This window comes from Phalaenopsis equestris, unplaced genomic scaffold (genome assembly GCF_001263595.1).
Source record: "Phalaenopsis equestris unplaced genomic scaffold, ASM126359v1 Scaffold000002, whole genome shotgun sequence".
NCBI lineage: Eukaryota > Viridiplantae > Streptophyta > Magnoliopsida > Asparagales > Orchidaceae > Phalaenopsis > Phalaenopsis equestris.
Genome location: NW_018164444.1, coordinates 10,981,528 through 11,001,125, shown reverse-complemented (window position 1 = coordinate 11,001,125; position 19,598 = coordinate 10,981,528). Strand labels below are relative to the sequence as shown.

The following is a 19,598-nucleotide window of genomic DNA, read 5'->3' as shown; positions in this document are numbered from 1 at the left end:
CTCAACGAAATTTCCGAAAATGCTAATGAATCGCTGATAAAAAAGAGTACGAGCAAGCCTTTGAGTGAAAGCGAAGCTCCTTCAAATGAGCGAGGGAATCACATGCAAAATACAACCCAAACTGCAAAGCTAGCTTGCTTCTGTGTTATTCTGCTATTAATTATTTGTTTAGGGTTTAAAAAGCAATTACCAATTCTTGCGAATCATTTCTCGTGTTGGCTTCCGGAAGACCCGCCAAGATATACTTTAGACAACCCGGAAAGCAACACTTTGCGTTAATTTGCCGCAATAATATATGTACAGGTAGACACATCTAAGGTATATAGCAAGAAATGGAGAGCGCAAAAGCACAATGTAGAATTCTAAAATCTTGTAACCTTTATTCAAGAAAAGAATTCCATATTTATAGGGATGCGAGTGTACAATTGTATTATGTATACCTAGAATAAATATATATGGTGGTGTTATTTTAATTAGTACGTAAATATAGGGTTGGGAGCCAGGGAAGACGCTCGGCAAAATGGGGCTGGGCCCCCAAGAAAGCGTCAGGCTGGATAGGGCCGGAAGCATATGATGGCCTCCACACGTTTTTTTTTGGGGCAGAGTGGTTATTCGCCGGGGATCCCGAGAAGCTACTGGTTAGGCTATCTCTGGAGGGCTTTTTTCTTGAAAGAACGGGTCTGGCAACTACAATCGACTGCTTCGGACCCGGACAATTTAGCACAATCACCCGGCCTGGCTTGGAAAGAACTGAAGAACTCAGCTGAGTGAATCTTGTGTTGGTAGACTTTTAGGAGAATGGTTGAATTATGTCCATCTAGAGATTTTCTTCTTTTTGGTCTGTAGGAGCCGGCTGGCTAGGCGTAAGATTTTGGATCATCTCTAGCGGGTCCCAAGATGCCACTTTATCTTTTATGTTGGTCGTCAATGTTCTTTAAAATTCACGCTGACACATTCTTATGTATACATTTAAGTTTCCCGGTTATCTTTCTTCTTAATAGCAACAACTGCGATAAGGACAAGAGAATCTTAACAGTGATAGTTGCCATTCATACATAAATTCACTGCTCAACTTGAAAATGTCATTCTAAATACCCCTCAAATGAGCAGTGCAGATCCCTCAAACGGCCGACAGTTCCAAACACAGGTGTGTCATTTTTCCACGATCGGCAAGCATCTCCTTCTAAAAAACAGCAAGCACCTCGCAATAACTTCCTTCTCCACTCAGTCAACTCTCTCCACAACTTCAATAATTCCTTCGTCACTATCCCCATGAGGATAACCCATAAAATAAAGGAAGCACAATCTCTATCAGCAAGACGATGCACTATGAAGTCAGAGGGCACTTTGCGTCCCCCGGTTGCCCCCCTTTCCTCACATCGGCGGACGAAACCTGAAAATCCACACATAATTGATAACTAAGACTTCAATAACTGCATCAGGAAAAGAGATATAATCGACCAATTCATGCTTATAAGGAAGGCGTTTAAATCGATCGATCGTAAGAACGTGCCCGAGGATTTCCCACTAGATTTCGATGGATCTTAAGACCGATAGATAGATTGTTGAGTTTCAGATCAAATATCGATGAATTGAAGTTAAACGAACGACCAACGAAATTCTCGCTGACCGACACCAATCCGCTGGTATCATTATATCCAAATATATTTGTAATTACTAAAACCCCCTCTAAAAGCTAATGATGAGGAGACTGGTCTGTAATTGTATAAGACTGAGGTTGATCCCTATAAATAGGGGACTCATGTCATGAATAAATGTTACGCATTCTTGTGATCTACTACTACACACTTTTTATACAACGTTCTATATTTTGGGTGTGTTTCCTGAACAGTTTTGAATTCTACAAAAAGCTAATTTTAATCCTCTTTTGATTCCCTATCGCTAATATTAATTGATTCTTTTTGTTTTAGAAACGAAGCTCACAAAAAGATCTTAAATCGTAAGCAACTATAATATGTTGGGACCAATGCAACCTTTAAATCGAGGGCATTGGACAGTGGTCCGCAGATCTTTTTAATCAGCTTTCTACTCTTTAGCCATAAGCTCAAAAAGCTTCGCTTATAAGAAAGCAAACCATCGCCGGCATTCTTTTTGGCATCCGTCGATAGCTAATAGAGTTCATTGCCTTTGGAAATGCTGGACTTGAATTGACAAGCTGATTTTTTTTATATATTTTTTTAAATAATATCTCTATTGCTCAATTTTATTTGAAAAAAAAATATATTAAAACATAAGAGAATGAGGGCTTGTGTGTCATATATATATATATATTTAGATATCTATATATATAAACATATGATGTGTAGTAGAAGCCCAGGAAAAACAATTGGTTGTGGGCTTTTAGAGATTTCATGACAGATTTTACTAGGTTAGGTTAGTGGTGGCCCTTTCAAAGCCAAATTAGTGGGGCCCAACTAACATTAGTTAAAATGTTGAATAAGTCAAAATAAAGTGGAAGCCAATTAGAAAGCAGAAAATTTTTCATGATGGAAATGAGTGAGATAGATAGTGCATCTAAAAATTTTTAAGCCACCTCGATTCACAATATTTTCATTAATGGACTTTAAAGAAAAAAAACTAACCTTGCTTAACTTTATCAAGCCATCTTGATTGAAATGCTACAATTTTTTTCCCCACTTAGATTAGTAACAATGGCCGAAATAATGAAAAATGAAGTCTCGGGATGATGTCAAGAAAATGAATTATAAAGCAATCCAAATTTTGGGGCAACAAAAAAAAAAAAATTCACATCAGAAACTAATTTTATTACTAAATTTAAAGTGTATATTGAAATAAAAAATAATGGTGATTTTATTTTTTTTTTCTAAGGCAACATCACATAGAAAGCGGTCGCCTATATTAAGGGCCCGTTTGGGGCAGCTTATAAGTGCGGGGGCGTTTTTGAAAACATCACGGTACCATTTGGATCGCGTGTTTTGTCTGCTTATCCGGAAACACGGTTCCATTTTTGCACTTAACGCAGGACGTAGATCGACTCTCGCGGTCTACCCGCGGGTTGCGTTTCAGGATAAACAGTTTATCCTGAAACGCACAAGCTGTCTCAAACTCTCCCTAATACTATTTAGTTTTTAAATTATATGCATTTTTCCAAAAAAAAAATGTACCTAGAAGAATTCTGTTTCATATAAAATTACCCGAGAAACATTCATCTGATTATTAAAATGGCAGACATAATTTCACTAGAAGAACTGATTATTAAAATGGCAGACATAATTTCAATAGAAGAAAAATATTTATTATCATTCCACAATATATTCTTACAACTGTGGGAAATAATGACTTTATTGAAAACGTTAATGCTTTGTGCTAAAATATTATAATGAAATTCAGGTAATAGGTAGAAATATTTAAGAATAAAAGCATTTAATATAGCATTTAAGGGCATCGTTGAAATAGAATGGACATCATTCCTTTTAAATTCAAGAAGAAAACCCTTTTTAGAAATAACCTTTGTTTTTTTTTTGTTTTTTTGTTTTTTTTTGGCTTGCTACTCCAAACCTAGATGAACCCATAAGAGGTAGAATACCCGCTAGCCATTTCCAATACATACAAAAACTAATAGAGCAAGAAGACGATTAATATTATTTTTCATTTTTTTAATATGATTGATATTTCTTCACTATCCCAACCTTAAAGAGACTCATAAGAAGTAGATGACCAAATAATAAAACGTTCGCAAGCGTTTTGTAGCACAATAAAATTTACATTTTGTGTAACATTAAGGAATGACATAATTGATTGTTATGGAGGTACTAGTTGTTGAGATTAGTGGAGATCTGGTCCACTGAAATAATTAGAAAGTAATTAATATTTGCTTAATTTGCTTCCTCAATATTCTTCCCGCCAAAGCCCTCTCCCTCACGCGGTCCCGCCAAAGCTCTCTCCCTCACACGGTTTTCTCACGCGGAAACGCGGCATTAGGAATTACCTTTCTCAGCTATTTGAGCCTCTTATAAATAGCAAAGCAAAAGGCCGGCTAAAGTTGTTGTAGCTTGCAAGGGAAAAACAAAAAGCTGTTGTAGCTTCTCTTTTTCGGTTTGCTATTCTTTCTTGTTTTCTCTCTCACGTGGCTTTAGAAAGAGAGAGAGAGAGAGAGAGAGAGAGAGAGAGAGAGAGAGAGAGAGAGAGAGAGAGAGAGAGAGAGAGAGAGAGAGAGAGGAAGAGAGAAAAAGGGAAGAGAAGAAAAGAAGAGAGAGAGGAGAGGAGAGAGAAAAATAGAGAGTTTTTTCTTGTAAATATCGAGAAGTTCGATAGTATAATTTACTCGAAGTAATAAAATCCTCTGCAGCTCCGTGGACGTAGGCAATTTGCCTAATCACGTAAATCTTGTTAATCCTCTGCAGCTCCGTGAACATAGGCAATTTGCCGAATTACGTAAATCTTGTGTCGTCTTTTTTTGGTGTAATTTTTCTGAATCTGATTTTTCGCTTTATTGCCGTCATTTTTTCACAACACTAGTCTGGCGAGAATGTTGTAGATAGTGACTGTAGTGCTTGTTTGTTAAAGGAACTGTAGTTGAAAGTCATGATAGTAGTTTGTAAAGTGAGCTTTAGATATTTCCATCAAAAGCACCGGTATGCCACAAGTATCGTAGTATTTAGCTAAAAGAATAGAGATAACTTCTGTAGGCTGTGGTGAGATAACATATGTTGGTCGCATTGCCAGAGTTGAGAGTTATATAAGTTGAGATAACGTTTGTAGATTGTAGAGGCCGAAGTTAAGAACTGCATGAGTTGAGATAACATCAATAGCCCAGAATGGTTGAAGATGAGAGTTGCATGAGTTGTGGATCGTGTCGGTTGTAGGTGGTCATGTAGGCCGTAGTGATGGACTGCAACAAAAGAGCTTCATGTGTCTGTAAAAGATTGTTGTATCTTGAGTACAGCGGTTTTAAGCAGTTATTGTGGGGTGTATTGTTACAATTTCTTTGAAAGACATCATTTGCATTGTACGTTGGGCGCGTCATTGCACTAAATAAGGAGAGCATTGTTGCATCGTATTTAGAGAAAGATGTTACACCGAATTCAGGGCATGTGTTGCACTTTCTTTTTGATGTTGTTACACCGTCTACAAGGCATATTGCCACACCGTCGTCAGGGTGTGTTGCTTAATAGAATACTTCGTTACTTCGAAATGTTGGTTGTTACTCTGCATGGTGATTGATTACTCTATAATGTATGCTTGGATTGCAGAAAGCAAGTCATGATTTTGCAAGGGGCTTCATTGCAACGAGTTAGCGACGGTGATCGATGATGGTCGACGAGCAGTGGTCAATGGTGGTCGGCATTTGTTGGAACGAGAAACGTTCGTGGGATCCTTTGTGCATAAATGACATAGTGTTTTAGTTCCTTCTTCTCTCAGTCCTTTAGCCTCAGCTATAGCTCCTCTTTTATGAAGGGGGTTGAACTCTATTTATTGAGTCTAAAGGAAACCTTCCCACATAAAAGTAAGGAATCTATACCACCACATGAGACGAGTTGGAGAGGTTCCCTCTGTTAGATGACGTTCTATGAACATTTTAGCTCTTAATGATATAAGAATTTAGAGATCTTGGGCTTGTAGAACTTGTTGAGACACTTGATTTGATTATAGGCCTGTGAGATTTGGAATTCAGTTGACATTCCAATTAGGCACTAAAAACTTCCAAAAGTGGCTAAACAACCTGATCTGTGCTTAATTTAACTCGGATTAGACTAACTTTGATGTCATTGGGTCTGTCTCGTCGAGTCAGATAGTCTAATTGCAAGCTTACTGAGAGTTATGAATGAGATTTAATTGAAATTTGAATATTTTATGTTAAAATAATTATTTCGAGATTCATATTACACTTATAGATCCATGCTAAACGATTTCAATTTGTTAAATGGCCATCACTCTTTAAAACAAGAAATATATTTAAAAAATTTAAAATTTCATAATTTTTTAATTCTTATCTTAATATTCCGAAACTATTTAACTCCAATAAATAAAATATATGCAAAGATATAAATGATGGCCGGAAAGTCAAATGAGGAGAGATTCCAGTTTATCGGACAATTACTAGACGACGAGCATTAAAAGGCAACTTAACAGTTGGTCTTAAATGTGAGTTCCTGAGCCATCGAATACATGCAATTAAAATATCAGTCCAGCTGCAGGCAGTTGAAAGCGATTCAGGGCATTCATTAGTTGGGTTGCCATGCAGAATTGGCCCACCATATGCTTCGCATCCTATCCTCGAGGATTGCAACGAAGCAGATGAGGTTATCGTTCCAGCAATTTAATCCTTTCTAAAATGTGATGATTAAATCAATTATTCAATTCATCGAAGGCTATAGTCATGAGCAGAGCAATAGTGGGCCACCAGGGGTTCCCCCACTAGCTTTGCTCTTATGTTGTTATGATACATATATAGTTGGACTCCTTTATGTGATTTTCATTATATTAGCCACTTTTACATCTTCCTTTTCATGCAACCTTCATTTCAAAAGTAACATAGTGAGAAAAATTAGGCTTACAAAAGTCATCATATCTGAAACCAGAGTAAAATCAAATTCATTTTTTCTTATGGGTTCAATAAAATCCGGGATAGCAAGGAAAATTCTCAATTAATGTGTTATGCTTGCTTTTAAAATACCTAACAATAGGTCAACATGGATGGCTTCATCAATTCAATAGAAGAAACATTTTGTAGTCAAGGTAAAATTAGGCTATCAAACAGATGATGAATCAATGCAACCTAATATAATAGTCGTCTTTTAACATAAAAGAACATACAAAATGACTACAAAAGACTCAATAAGAAGTACGACAGGACAAAAATTGAGGGGCCAATTGGTAAGTAAAAAAATCCTAGATAAGTAGAGGTAGCAAAGTCAGGACTCCATGGATCCAACATCTTAGGCTACTAAAATCCTAAGAATATTAAGTTCTGAAGTTAGTCGACTCAACACGATAATGAACTACTTGTTAGCAACACATGTGTTGCTTCAACCAATGAGTTTAAGAGACTTACAATCATAAGAAAGAGATGCCCAAGCTCATATGACCCTAATTAGACAACAAAGACAAGAGCAAAGCTTATACTTGCCACGCATATGATCAGGAAACCTACATTAGTGAAAATGAAAATAACAATCTAGTTCATAGAACTAAACCACCCCATAAAAGAATTATCCCTGTCTTGGATAAGAAAATCTTTGGCACTCAGATCATGCTAATCAACCACTCAACTGAAAAGTCTTATTTGATTAGTCAAGCAGAATAAATAAGAATAATTCTCCACTGACCACGAAAAATAAGTGCAAATTATCTAAAACCTTAATGTGTGAAGGCCCAATTATATTTGACATGAGTGATGCTGATATGATACAAATCCATTTTAAAATTGACCCGGAGGACCATATAGGTAAGTAAAATGCTCATTTTAAAATTAATTATTTTAAACCAAAATTTTATTAGGATAAATCTTTAAAATTAGATTTTTTTTAAACTTAAGATTTAATCCTAAGAGCCTAAGTGCAATTGTAATTCCACACAAAACAAGACGTAAAAAAAAGTAAATACGACACATTGTGCAATATAAATTAAGCATAGAAAAATAATAAATATAATAAAAGGTCGGATGCTACTAGGTCGATAATATATACCAAAAAAGAGGAAATTATGGTCAGTTATTGTATATACACACCAGATCCTAAGTCTATACAACAAAAGCAATATGGAATTAATGTATGAGGTATGCACAAACTTCTCTTGATTCTTGCCACACAGTTTCATACTCCAAGCTCCTCGAGGACACATACTCGTATACTCTTTATAGTATAGACCCTTCAAAAAATCTAGAAGATATATAAAAAAAAGTCAAAAAAAGACTCAATCTGTAAAATTAATGTTAACATATGTATATATCATGAAGCATATAAATAAATAAATATGACTTGAGTAGAACTAAGCATCACCTACAAATATGCATTAGGTAAACATATAAATTATGCTCCTTTATTTTGGACATAACTCCCTACAATAAAATCACTCCATAGATACAAGTGTGTATACCTTAAACTCAATAAACACCCAAAAGCAATAAGCTAAAATGTAATGGCCAAAACACTAGCACAAGACACTATGACTTTGCATATAAAAATTCTTGCCACACCCAAACCCTAAATCTAAAGAAGCATCTATAAGGTGTTGTTTATTCATCACCTAAGTGAAGGTCATGTGGTGCACGGACTAAGCGTGTCCTTATAGGATCTTGATGATGTCTCTAAGGCTATCTCCATTTTCAGTACTTAAGCAGAATAATACTTGTCAAATCGGTGATAAATTTTATTTCACTTATATGCTTGGAACAATTCTATAAGATTTGATAATACTACGATAATTCATATCACTTGTTTGGATAATTTGTTAGGCGATACTCGTTATCCCATCAATATCATAGGTCAATTGTAGGGTTTACTACGGATCCCACCATTAAGACTGATGACTCATAAGACTCGTCCAATATGTGGCATAATGAACTCAACTAGAAAAGCAAGTCATGCATACGAGCATAACACATGCTATATAAAATTTGGTGCTTCAAGGCGAGCCTTAAATCATAGACACCAAAAGTTGATATTATGGAAATAGCAAAAAACATACACAAAATAAAAAATGCAGGACAAATGCACAAGTAAACAAGATAAAAATAGGCAAAGCACTAATGCAACAAATGAGTCATGAAACAAGCAGACATATGAGTTTTGGATGAAAAGGTGTTGGCACCGCAGTGCCAAAAGACACCACCGCAGCGATAAAGTCCTTTTTAACACATAAAATATGGTTTTGTTTTGCCAAAGGAAGACATGACTAACGAGCTAGTTAGCTAGCAAAGGTTATCACCTCCATTAAGGGTAAAAGTAGTTGTCTAAGGTGGAAATCCCTATGTCCTCAACCTATAAGGGATAGGAGTTTAACCTTATTCGTCATAGCCAAACAACTAGATGACTTGTAAACCCAAAGTCAGTGCACTACAACAAGCAAGGTGTATTGTTGCGTGTCTCGAGAGATAAAAATCTAAGATAGATCTTGACATCAAGGCACTAGATATAGAGAGCACATTGTTGTCGCTTTGTCAATAGAGTTGTGGTTCATGGCTAAATAGGCTTAGGGCCTATGAACCCTATGAACATGGAACTAAGAATATCTTTGTGGCACTAGGCATACGTGGGAAACGACGTAAGCCTATGGTGTTAGCATTAAATTTGTGGCTTTCGGTAATAAAACATACTCTAGGTATTAAGGGTGATGGTGTTGGGATCACGATCGTGGGGCTTGAACTTAAGGACATGTTGCTTGAAAAACATTACTACTCTTAGTCAACAAGGGTATTAAGGGTGATGGTGTTGGGATCACGATCGTGGCACTTGAACTTAAGGACATGTTGCTTGAAAAACAATCTTAGCCAACAAGCTTCTCAACTTGGTCTCACAACGTTGACAGGCAACGTTATGGCTCCATGCCAAACAATAGAGTAATGTTATGGTATGATGAAAGTAATGTTATCGTACTATTCAAGTAAACCTCACTTTCCCCTCCATTGTGCTAATTTTTTTCCTAGCTCCCATGCGAGCAAGGTGACACGAAATGCGGCGGCGTTAAATTACACAATCAGATGGAGCACATGATAGACGTCAATATTACTATGCAGGGCTCCTTCCCTTTTATGGTTGAGGGTAGCATAACCGTCGAAATTGGCCCCTCAGCTTACTCATGTGTTATAAATACCAAAGGGTTTGCGGCTTGAGCAAGGAGATGTTATATATTGACACATCTCTAATAAATCTCCATCATTTAGCATGAATCTCAAGGCACGACATAGATCTCGAGGAGGTTTTTTGAGCAAGAAATATTCAAATCTCGAGAAAAAACTTATCCATAAGTCTGATTTCAACAGACTTACAGTTAAATTGACAGACTTGACAAGAAGAACCCAATGTTACCAAAATTAGTCCATTACAAGTCAAATCAAAATCATGTCAAGTCATTAAACCACAGACCAAAATTAGTCCATTACAAGTCAAATCAAAATCATGTCAAGTCATTAAACCACAGTTGAAAGTTTTCCAGACATATTTAGAAGATTAAACGAATGTCGAATCTAGCAAACCTATAATCGAATCAAGCGTCTCCACAAGTTGAATCCAATGAGTCTAACATTGCACAATTTTGACATCGTTCGGGCACTCAAATGTCCATAAAACACCGTCTGATTGAAGAAAACTCTCCGGACTATTTGATCAAAGTTGTTCATATTTATGCATTAATTGCTCCCATAACCTATAAATAGTCTCACCCCTCTCATGAGAGGGTGTTATGGGCTTGAGAGAAAGCTAAAAACTTTGAGAAGGAGTAGAATTTCAGCACCACCCCTGTCACCGTCAATCGTCGTCGGCCATCGTCGACCATCGCTGCCTGCCGTCGATTCCCGTCAACCGTCGCGGATCGCTGTCAACCACTGTCGATCGCCATCGAACACTACTGTCATCATCCATCGCCACTAACCCCGTCAACCGCCGCGGATCGCCGTCAACCACTGTCGATCGCTATCGAACACTACTGTCGCCATCCATCGCCACTGACCATCGTTGATCACTGACAACTGTTAATCACCACCAATCACCGTTGATCACCATCGTCCAGAAGTCTCCAGTTAACGCTGTAACTTAGAAAGCCTAATAACCATTTTTCGTCTCAGAGACAAGTGGTCTTTGTAATCATTAACTTATTGTGAATTTATCATCTTGCTCAGACCTTGTGGTTTTTTCTCTTTGAGAGTTTTCAATATAAAAACTTATAGTGTCATTATTGGTTGTTTTATTTTATCTGAGTGTGTTGAATTCTCGTGCAAAACTAAGATGATAATACATTACTCTACTACCGTGAATATATAACCTAATGAACAGCTGCTGCTTCCTGATTTCTTTTGATGTACCTGCCCTCTTTCACACTTTGCACTCACAGCTGCAACTAGCATCACCGCCTTTTTGAACCGCTTCCGTCTAGTTAGGGAGTTGGGAACTACACTCAGGTCCATCCTTTTCTTCCTCAACATCGACGAACAAAATCAGCTCAGTGCGACGACTTTTCGTAGCGTGGTCTTGCCCCCACGCTACGAGCAATCATACTTATTGCTTCTGAATGTATTTCTAAAATCAACAACTTCTGCTCCCATTTGTATGAACCAATAAGAGGTTTCTATGGTTTAAAGCAGATTCCAGCAGGCCCAACATATCCTGACATCCAATCCCTTAATATCCAGCTGTCGAGTTACTTCCGCTGAGTTCCCCCGTCAACCGCCGCGGATCGCCGTCAACCACTGTCGATCGCTATCGAACACTACTGTCGCCATCCATCGCCACTGACCATCGTTGATCACTGACAACTGTTAATCACCACCAATCACCGTTGATCACCATCGTCCAGAAGTCTCCAGTTAACGCTGTAACTTAGAAAGCCTAATAACCATTTTTCGTCTCAGAGACAAGTGGTATTTGTAATCATTAACTTATTGTGAATTTATCATCTTGCTCAGACCTTGTGGTTTTTTCTCTTTGAGAGTTTTCAATATAAAAACTTATAGTGTCATTATTGGTTGTTTTATTTTATCTGAGTGTGTTAAATTCTCGTGCAAAACTAAGATGATAATACATTACTCTACTACCGTGAATATATAACCTAATAAACAGCTGCTGCTTCCTGATTTCTTTTGATGTACCTGCACTCTTTCACACTTTGCACTCACAGCTGCAACTAGCATCACCGCCTTTTTGAACCGCTTCCGTCTAGTTAGGGAGTTGGGAACTACACTCAGGTCCATCCTTTTCTTCCTCAACATCGACGAACAAAATTAGCTCAGTGCGACGACTTTTCGTAGCGTGGTCTTGCCCCCACGCTACGAGCAATCATACTTATTGCTTCTGAATGTATTTCTAAAATCAACAACTTCTGCTCCCATTTGTATGAACCAATAAGAGGTTTCTATGGTTTAAAGCAGATTCCAGCAGGCCCAACATATCCTGACATCCAATCCCTTAATATCCAGCTGTCGAGTTACTTCCGCTGAGTTCCTATTGCTAGGTCCCTGTTACCAAATTCCTTCTATTAGCGCTGAAAATGAGTGAGCTCAAGTTTGGCTAGTTTGAAATTATTCGTGTTTGAAATCGGCTCGAGTCGGTTCATGAACAATGTGCTCTTGTTAGGCTCGATTTAAATATTCATTTTTATATTCAGCCTATGCTCTGCTCAAAATTGACTCATTAAAGTTTATTAAAAAAATAAATATAGGGCGTGCATTATCTCTCTGCAATAGAAGAAAAAGAGTTAAAATGGCCACATGAGTCATTATGATTTAAATTTAAACATAAATATATATAATATATTATTTAATAAATAATATAAATAATTCTTTGTTTCAAATTAGAACGAGTTGAACATGAGCGAACAAATATTTGTTTGTGTTACTTGGTAGACGAGCCAAACACGAGCTGTTCACGAACAACGAGAAGTTGTATTTTCGGGTGGGTTTCTTTTATTGAATTTGGGTTATCAGGTTGATAAACCTGTTTAACCAACAAACACTAGCTATCAAATATCGTATGCAGGGTACCGGTGGTGATTAGGGTTGTAAACGAGCCGAGCTCCGGGCTGGTGCGAGCTCCGGCTTGGCTCGTGTTCGGCTCGTTCGAAATAGCTCGTGTTTGAAATCGGCTCGTGTTCGAAATAGGGTCGTGACAGTGTGTTCGTGTTCGACTCGATTTAAATATTAGCGTTCGTGTTCGGCTCGTGTTCGGTTCGAAATTGGCTCATTAAAATTAAATTGAGAAAAATAGATATAAAGTGTGGGATTCGAACCTGGATCAAATATAAACAAAAGAAGACACTAATCACATTGTCATATGAGGTGTTATGATTTAAACATAGGCATAAAAATATATAATATATTATTATCTAAATAATATATGTAATATATTGTTATATAAAAAAATTATATATATATTTTTTTATTTCGAGCTAAAACGAGCCGAACATGAGCGAACAAAGAGCTGTTCATTTTCGGCTCGTTTATAATTCGAGCTTTAAAAATTTGTTCGTGTTCGACTCGTATACTCAACGAACGAGCCGAACACGAGCTGTTCGCGAACAACGAGCTTTTTTGACAGCCCTAGTGGTGATTGAGAAAAGAAGTTGTATGTGACCGACCACTCTTAACTTAGTTAGGCATGTTGACGATCCAATTTTGAGCTCAAAATCGGCTAAAAAAATTTAATAAAAATTTGGCTCGTATCTTGGCTCTTATATTTAGATTCAATCTTGATCCGAGCAAAAAATCTAGTAAATTTTCAAGCAATTAAAGATCTTCGAGCTGAACTCGCTAAATCCACAGTTTTAACTTTGCTTAGGTTGTTAACAAGCTGATTTTAATGTGGCTGGTGTCATGTTAAAATCAGCTAAAAAATATTCAATCTAAAATTTTAGCTTTGCAAAACTCATTTATTTTGACGAGTCTCAATCCAAATCAAAACTCAAATTAATTTTTGAAGTGGTTAAAAATCTTTTGATATAAAATCACAGCTCTAGAGGAGGTTAGTCTGTAATCCACACCATCACAAAATCTGTTGTGATAAGGCCACATCAACAAATATTATGTTATACCAAATTTATTTAATATTATCTGCTTCGCGTTCCCTTTATTTCACAACTTTTATGGGTCTCATCTGAAGTGCATGAGCTTACAAATATTGAAAAGAATTATTACTCTCACTTAGGATCTGTTTGGGCTAGTTTGTGCACTTCAGGATAAGCTGCTTATCTTAAAATGCGGCCCGCGGCAGGGGTCGACCCGTGGCCTGTGCTTAGTGTAAAAATCGTAAAAACTCAAACGCAGTTTCGGACAAGATGATGAAACTTGCGAACCGCCGCACTTATAAGCTGCCCCAAACAGACCCTTAATTAGTTTGGGACAGCTTATCCGCTGCAACGGTATTTGAACACACCATCTCTTTATTTAAAAATTGTGTTTGAACAATTTATCGAAAAATATAGTTGATTTTTTCCATTAAACGCAGAATTCAGGTTAAATCCTGCAGTTAATAATTTCAGATAAATAATTTATACTGATCCAAACAAAATTTAAAATGACCAAAAAAAAAAAAAAAACAATGTGTTTTTACAGCAGGTACACCGAAGTTACCCAACCGCTAGAATCTATTTATTAATAGTACGACGGCCTATCGTGAGTTTCATTGCAACGTCATTGGTTTTAGCAATTCATATCATTTCGCGTTAATTAAATTATAGAAAAGGAAACACTGGCTGCGTGAAACAGAGCAACAGGGTTCCAGTCATCTTCCATTCTTCAATGGTTAAACGCAAACAGAACAAAACTAGAAGGGTTCCATTTTTTTTTTATTTTTCAGCCATGAATGTAAACAACACAGTAAGCAGAAAGACTAAGAAGAATAGAGAGACAGATCAGACCTAACGCCGCACGACAAGCTTGCTTGAGGGTACGACACCCCCAACACCTGAAGCAGCAATAAGTTTGCCCTCGGTCATGAGCGACTTGTAGATCTCGATTATCATCCGTTCGTCGTACTCCTTCACCGGCGGCGCATTGAATCCCCCAAACCCATCGCCCCCATATCCAGCGATCGCGCCGGAGCTTGCGAACGCGAGCATCATACGAACATACGCGTCTCGGATCCCTGCGATAAGCCGCTTGGGTGACAGAACCCGCAGGAATCGGAGCCTTGGCGATACTTTAATGCGCCAGATTCGCTGCCTCTTGCCGCCCCCGAGGACAACCTTTTTGCTCCTTCTCAATCTCCTGCCGCCGGTGCCTCCTTCGAAGTCCATCCGCTGATATGGCCTCCGCTTCCAGTAGCCCTTCAATCCGCCGCTATACCACGCCATCTCGAGATTTGTACCTTTGTTGCTTTGATTCGATCTATGCTGGGTTAGGGTTTCATCTGATCTTGCGAGTGAGCTCGGAGATCTGGGAATGTAGGAGAAAGGGGAGAGAGAAATGGAGGGGGGAGCGGCAAAACATTTATTGTGGACGGGGAAGATGCTCACCCGCCTTTGCCTGCGCATAACGACTGTGATGAGGAGTCCGCTCAGTTCCTTCTTGAAATTGTGGCCGTCGATATTTTTTATTTGGATTGGACGGCTGATAATAATCCAGCGCAGGGGTAAAAATGAAGTAAATTGATTTCGGTGGGATTTAATCTGGACCGTCTAATGGCACATGAGTGGCCACACTCAATTTGAGTTTGATCTTTATTAATTTTATCTTGATCTCTAGTTTGTGAGTTTAGGCCGGCTCATGAACCAACTTTTTTATTATGAAAAAGAGAAAAAAATTTTTAATTTAAGATAATGTTATAATAAAATAGCAAAATAGATTGAATAATTAGAAAAAAATGATATGAAAATATTTAATATAAAATATAAAATATTATTCTTTCTAATAATTTTAATACCATAAAAATAAAGCTTTCAAAATTAACATATTTTAAATATATATAATATTAATATTTTTTAAAATGAACAGACTCACAAACTAAAGAGTTGAAATGGGACTAGCTTGAGCTTGGCTTGTTAGACAATCGAACTTAGTTCACAAGCCACTTATTGAGCCGAGCTCGAATAAACTCACGAGTCAGCTTGACTCACTAGCATGGGTCAAGAACTATATACTATTTAAAAATGTTTATTTAAATCGCGTTGTAACTTGGTGTGTATGGGAAAAAATAAATGTTAAAATTGTACAAATTAAAATCTGATATGATATTTAACAAATAAGGATGAAAAACTCTTACTTTCGGCTTCATTATATTAACCTCCAAAAATAGTAAAGCAACAATGTCAGTAACTTCAACACCAACTATAAGGGCTTCATCAACAACGAACAACTATTATGAACAACAAAAGATATCCAGAATTAATAGCAACAAGTAAATCAACTCTAAGCCTTCAAAGATCAATAATCATTTTCTAAGCCTTCAAAGAATACAAACAAGCGAGAATACAACAATAAAAAAAATAAACTAACTAAACTAGGAATGAATACATAAAAGCAAGAGGTAAAAACCAATATAAATAAGTAGAAAATGATTGGCCAGCAAACCTGAGCTCAGAACTTGCCTACAAGAAGATATTATAATTCCCTCCAAGATTAAAAATAGATAAAATATTTTTAGATCTGGATGGATTATAGTAATGAATAGAGATGGTCACACTTCTAATCAACTCAGCAAATGTTTAAATTAAGGAATACAAAACCTTATCAATAAAGTCTACCATCAAAGAGAAATCACCCAACTTATCAACAGTAAACATTCTAAAAGACAAAAGAACGAAACAACATCAAAATAATAAAGATACACTACCATAACTTCAATACCAACTAGATAGACATTATTAGCAACTAACAACCACAATCAACAACAAGAGACATCTACCATAAATTATAATTTCCTCTCAAACTAAGAACATATAAGTATTATCAGATCTGGTTAAATTATAATAAGGGGTAGAGATTATTACCACTCTAACCAAACTCAACAAAAATAAAACATCAAGGAATAAACAAACTTGTCAATAAAGCATGCCACTAAGTGGAAACCACCCAATTGAGCAACAAGAATATGTGATATCGTGAAAAAACAAAAAATCAACTAGGTAAAAAAAAATCAAAGGAAGAAAAACAAAAAATCATAACAAAACAGTAGAAATAAAATCTGAAGCAGAAAAAGAAAAAAAAAACAAATAATGATATTTAATCAAAACATGAACATTGACTTTGAACTTCCATCATCTACTTTTTCACTTAATCATCTCATGAAATTTAAAACCAAGACATCCATAAAAAAGAATGAATTATTGAAAATTCTATCTTTATTCTCCTGTCAGTTGTAATATGAAGTAACATGGGTTGCTAATAATTAAAATCTTTGAATAATACTACAATCAATAGAATCCACCTGAGAAAGAATATATAACATGTTACCACTTAAAAGACATGATTTCCCATAAGGAATAAATACTTTTAATAAGGAATGTGAAAAGTAATATTAAAAGCATAGAAGATTGTGTGATTCATTATGATGCAAATATAAAACACAACACTGATTTATAATTATATATTTAACAGTCAAGTTATCACAAGTTTTCATACCATAAACTAAAATTTCCAAGCAATGATAGCAAATTTAAGGGAGAAACTTTTAAATCAAACATACTTGTACCAATTTATTAAATAAGAGTTATCAATGATAAGATTATAAATGAATTTATGAGCAAACTTATCATGTCTTTTCCAAAGACAATTAATAGAATTAAATTTAAAAGGAATCTTCAGAATATATCTCATACAAGCCTTTGAAATAACACAAGAGGAAGAAAAATTCTAATTATTAATAAGAATTACATCACCTACTTTAGAAAAAGTAGGAATATTAAAGCAACTATAAATCTTATTACCAAATTTCTCAAAAAGAGAACTTCCATTGAACCAAGGGTCAAAATAAAAAAAAAAGTGAACTTTGGGAAGTAATTTGAAATATCAAACAACGTCTAATTCTAAAAGCACTTGAACCAGATCATTCCAAAAAGAGGTAGAGCTACTACTAGGCTTAAACCATATAGAACCATAATGATTAATGCACCAACTAGCTAAAATAAAAGGAACTTTAAAAAACCTCTAAATAATTTTAGATTTTCTTAGGTTTAGAAGTATTAAGCCAAGAAGTAGTGTGAAGCTTAGAAGAAGAGCCATTACTTTAAAGAAGATTATGAAATATTGAAGAATTTTTTTTCCTCAAACTTTTAGAAAAATTAATAACACGAAACCAATAGTAAATATAACTCAAGATAGTTTGTTTCAATAACTTATATCTACAAGCTAAAGAAAACTTGTGAAGCTTCCAACCAACAAACTAAATTTGTAATTTATTTAACAACTTATAACAATCAGAAGCAGACAATTTAGAAGATTTAATAGACAAACCTATGTAATACCAAGGTAAATGTTTCAATATGAAACAGCTAATCTCACATAAATAATTATGAAGATCCAAATCAATAGACTTGGTAAAACAAATAATAACCTTATCTTTATTAATTCTCAAACTAGTATACTTGTAGAAATTATAAAAAATATTATATAAATTACAAATAGTATCAATATTATGCATACCAAAGATTAATAAAACAAACTACATAAATAAAATGAGAAATATTGCAATAATATAAACCAAATAGATACTATACTTGGAAAAATGAATATCTAAAAGGCAAGAAAAAGCATCCAAATTTATCATATGACATAAATATCGCGATATGAAACGAATCATAAATTTTTTTTTAAATCAATAATATTTAAATTTTAAATAAAAATCATGTTGAATTTCAATCTCCGCAAACTTACAGTTAAATTGATCAATTCAATGAGACAGGCCTAAACAATCCAAAAATTGGTCCATTCTAAGTAAAAACAAGCCTAGATCAAGCTAATAAATAACTTTTGTAAGTTTTCATTACATATTTGAAATGTTAGTTTGCAAGTCTCACAAGCCTATTATCAAACTAAGTCTCTTGGTGAGGCAAATCCAACAAGACTATGATCACTTAATTCTGACATCGTAAGACACTAAAATATTCACCAAATACCATTCATCGAGGTAGTCTTTGTGTTGTTGAATGCAGTGACATCGACTTTATATATGCTTAAAAATACAAGTATTTAATACTACTGCTAGAAGATTTAATCCTCTGCAATGACACAAAAAACTTAACAACGGTTATAGATTCGATAAAGATGTATATATATAATATTCAATAATGGTAAAATCATACTTATCAACGCAAGTATACGTATCGTTTAAGTAATATAGGGCTCTAATGGAGGGAGTCTTAGATATCGATCCCACATGGAGTAATATTAGAACTACGAACTAAGATTTTTAGAAAAGCAATACTTAATCACAACAATGGAATTCAAATTGCTTATCTGTCACTAATAGACAACTGAAATAAATATATAATTTTAATAACTCTTAAATTACTAAGTATACTAAGAAAGTTTTTAATGTCATATTCAATATATAATAAATCATCATTCTCCTTGTCAAGAAATTATAGTGAATGGATAAAGTGAATCTGTCAAATTATGCTATTCCAAATAGGAGCATACATATTCTTTACCCATTGGTTCAGGCATAAAGAACATTGACTAATCCTACGCTTGTTTACTGAGTCTGCGGTTAAGCTGTGAGGAACCGACTCTCACTTCAAATCTCCCACATTCAAATCTCCCACATTTCCCTCGCCTCAGGGCTAACATCTACACTTCAGCACCCAAATGATGGGACTGAATCAAGGATTTTAGTCAGTAACTCTAAAATCTCCAATTCTACGCCCGATAATTTTATTTCCATATTTATTTGCACCCAATTTTCAAGGGCTTTGACCTCCCAGAATCTTGGATGTAATCTTCACTTTAGTTGTAAAACTCAATATATTTTAAC

General features: G+C 35.6%; 1 protein-coding gene across 1 annotated transcript; it reads right to left on the bottom strand.

The window, feature by feature from the left end:
• Positions 1-7,691: 7,691 nt before the first annotated feature.
• LOC110033120 lies at positions 7,692-15,177 on the bottom strand. The gene is made up of 2 exons (XM_020736995.1): positions 14,548-15,177; positions 7,692-7,862 (listed from the first exon to the last, which is right to left on the bottom strand). Exon 1 carries the CDS (start codon positions 15,160-15,162, stop codon positions 14,548-14,550), a length of 615 nt encoding a protein of 204 aa, XP_020592654.1. The 5' UTR covers positions 15,163-15,177; the 3' UTR covers positions 7,692-7,862.
• Between the last annotated feature and the right edge of the window lie 4,421 nt (positions 15,178-19,598).

What these genes read in the sequence shown, in the direction of transcription:
- LOC110033120 (XM_020736995.1), bottom strand. Translation starts at nt 15,162, where the DNA reads ATGCGCAGGCAAAGGCGGGTGAGCATCTTCCCCGTCCACAATAAATGT.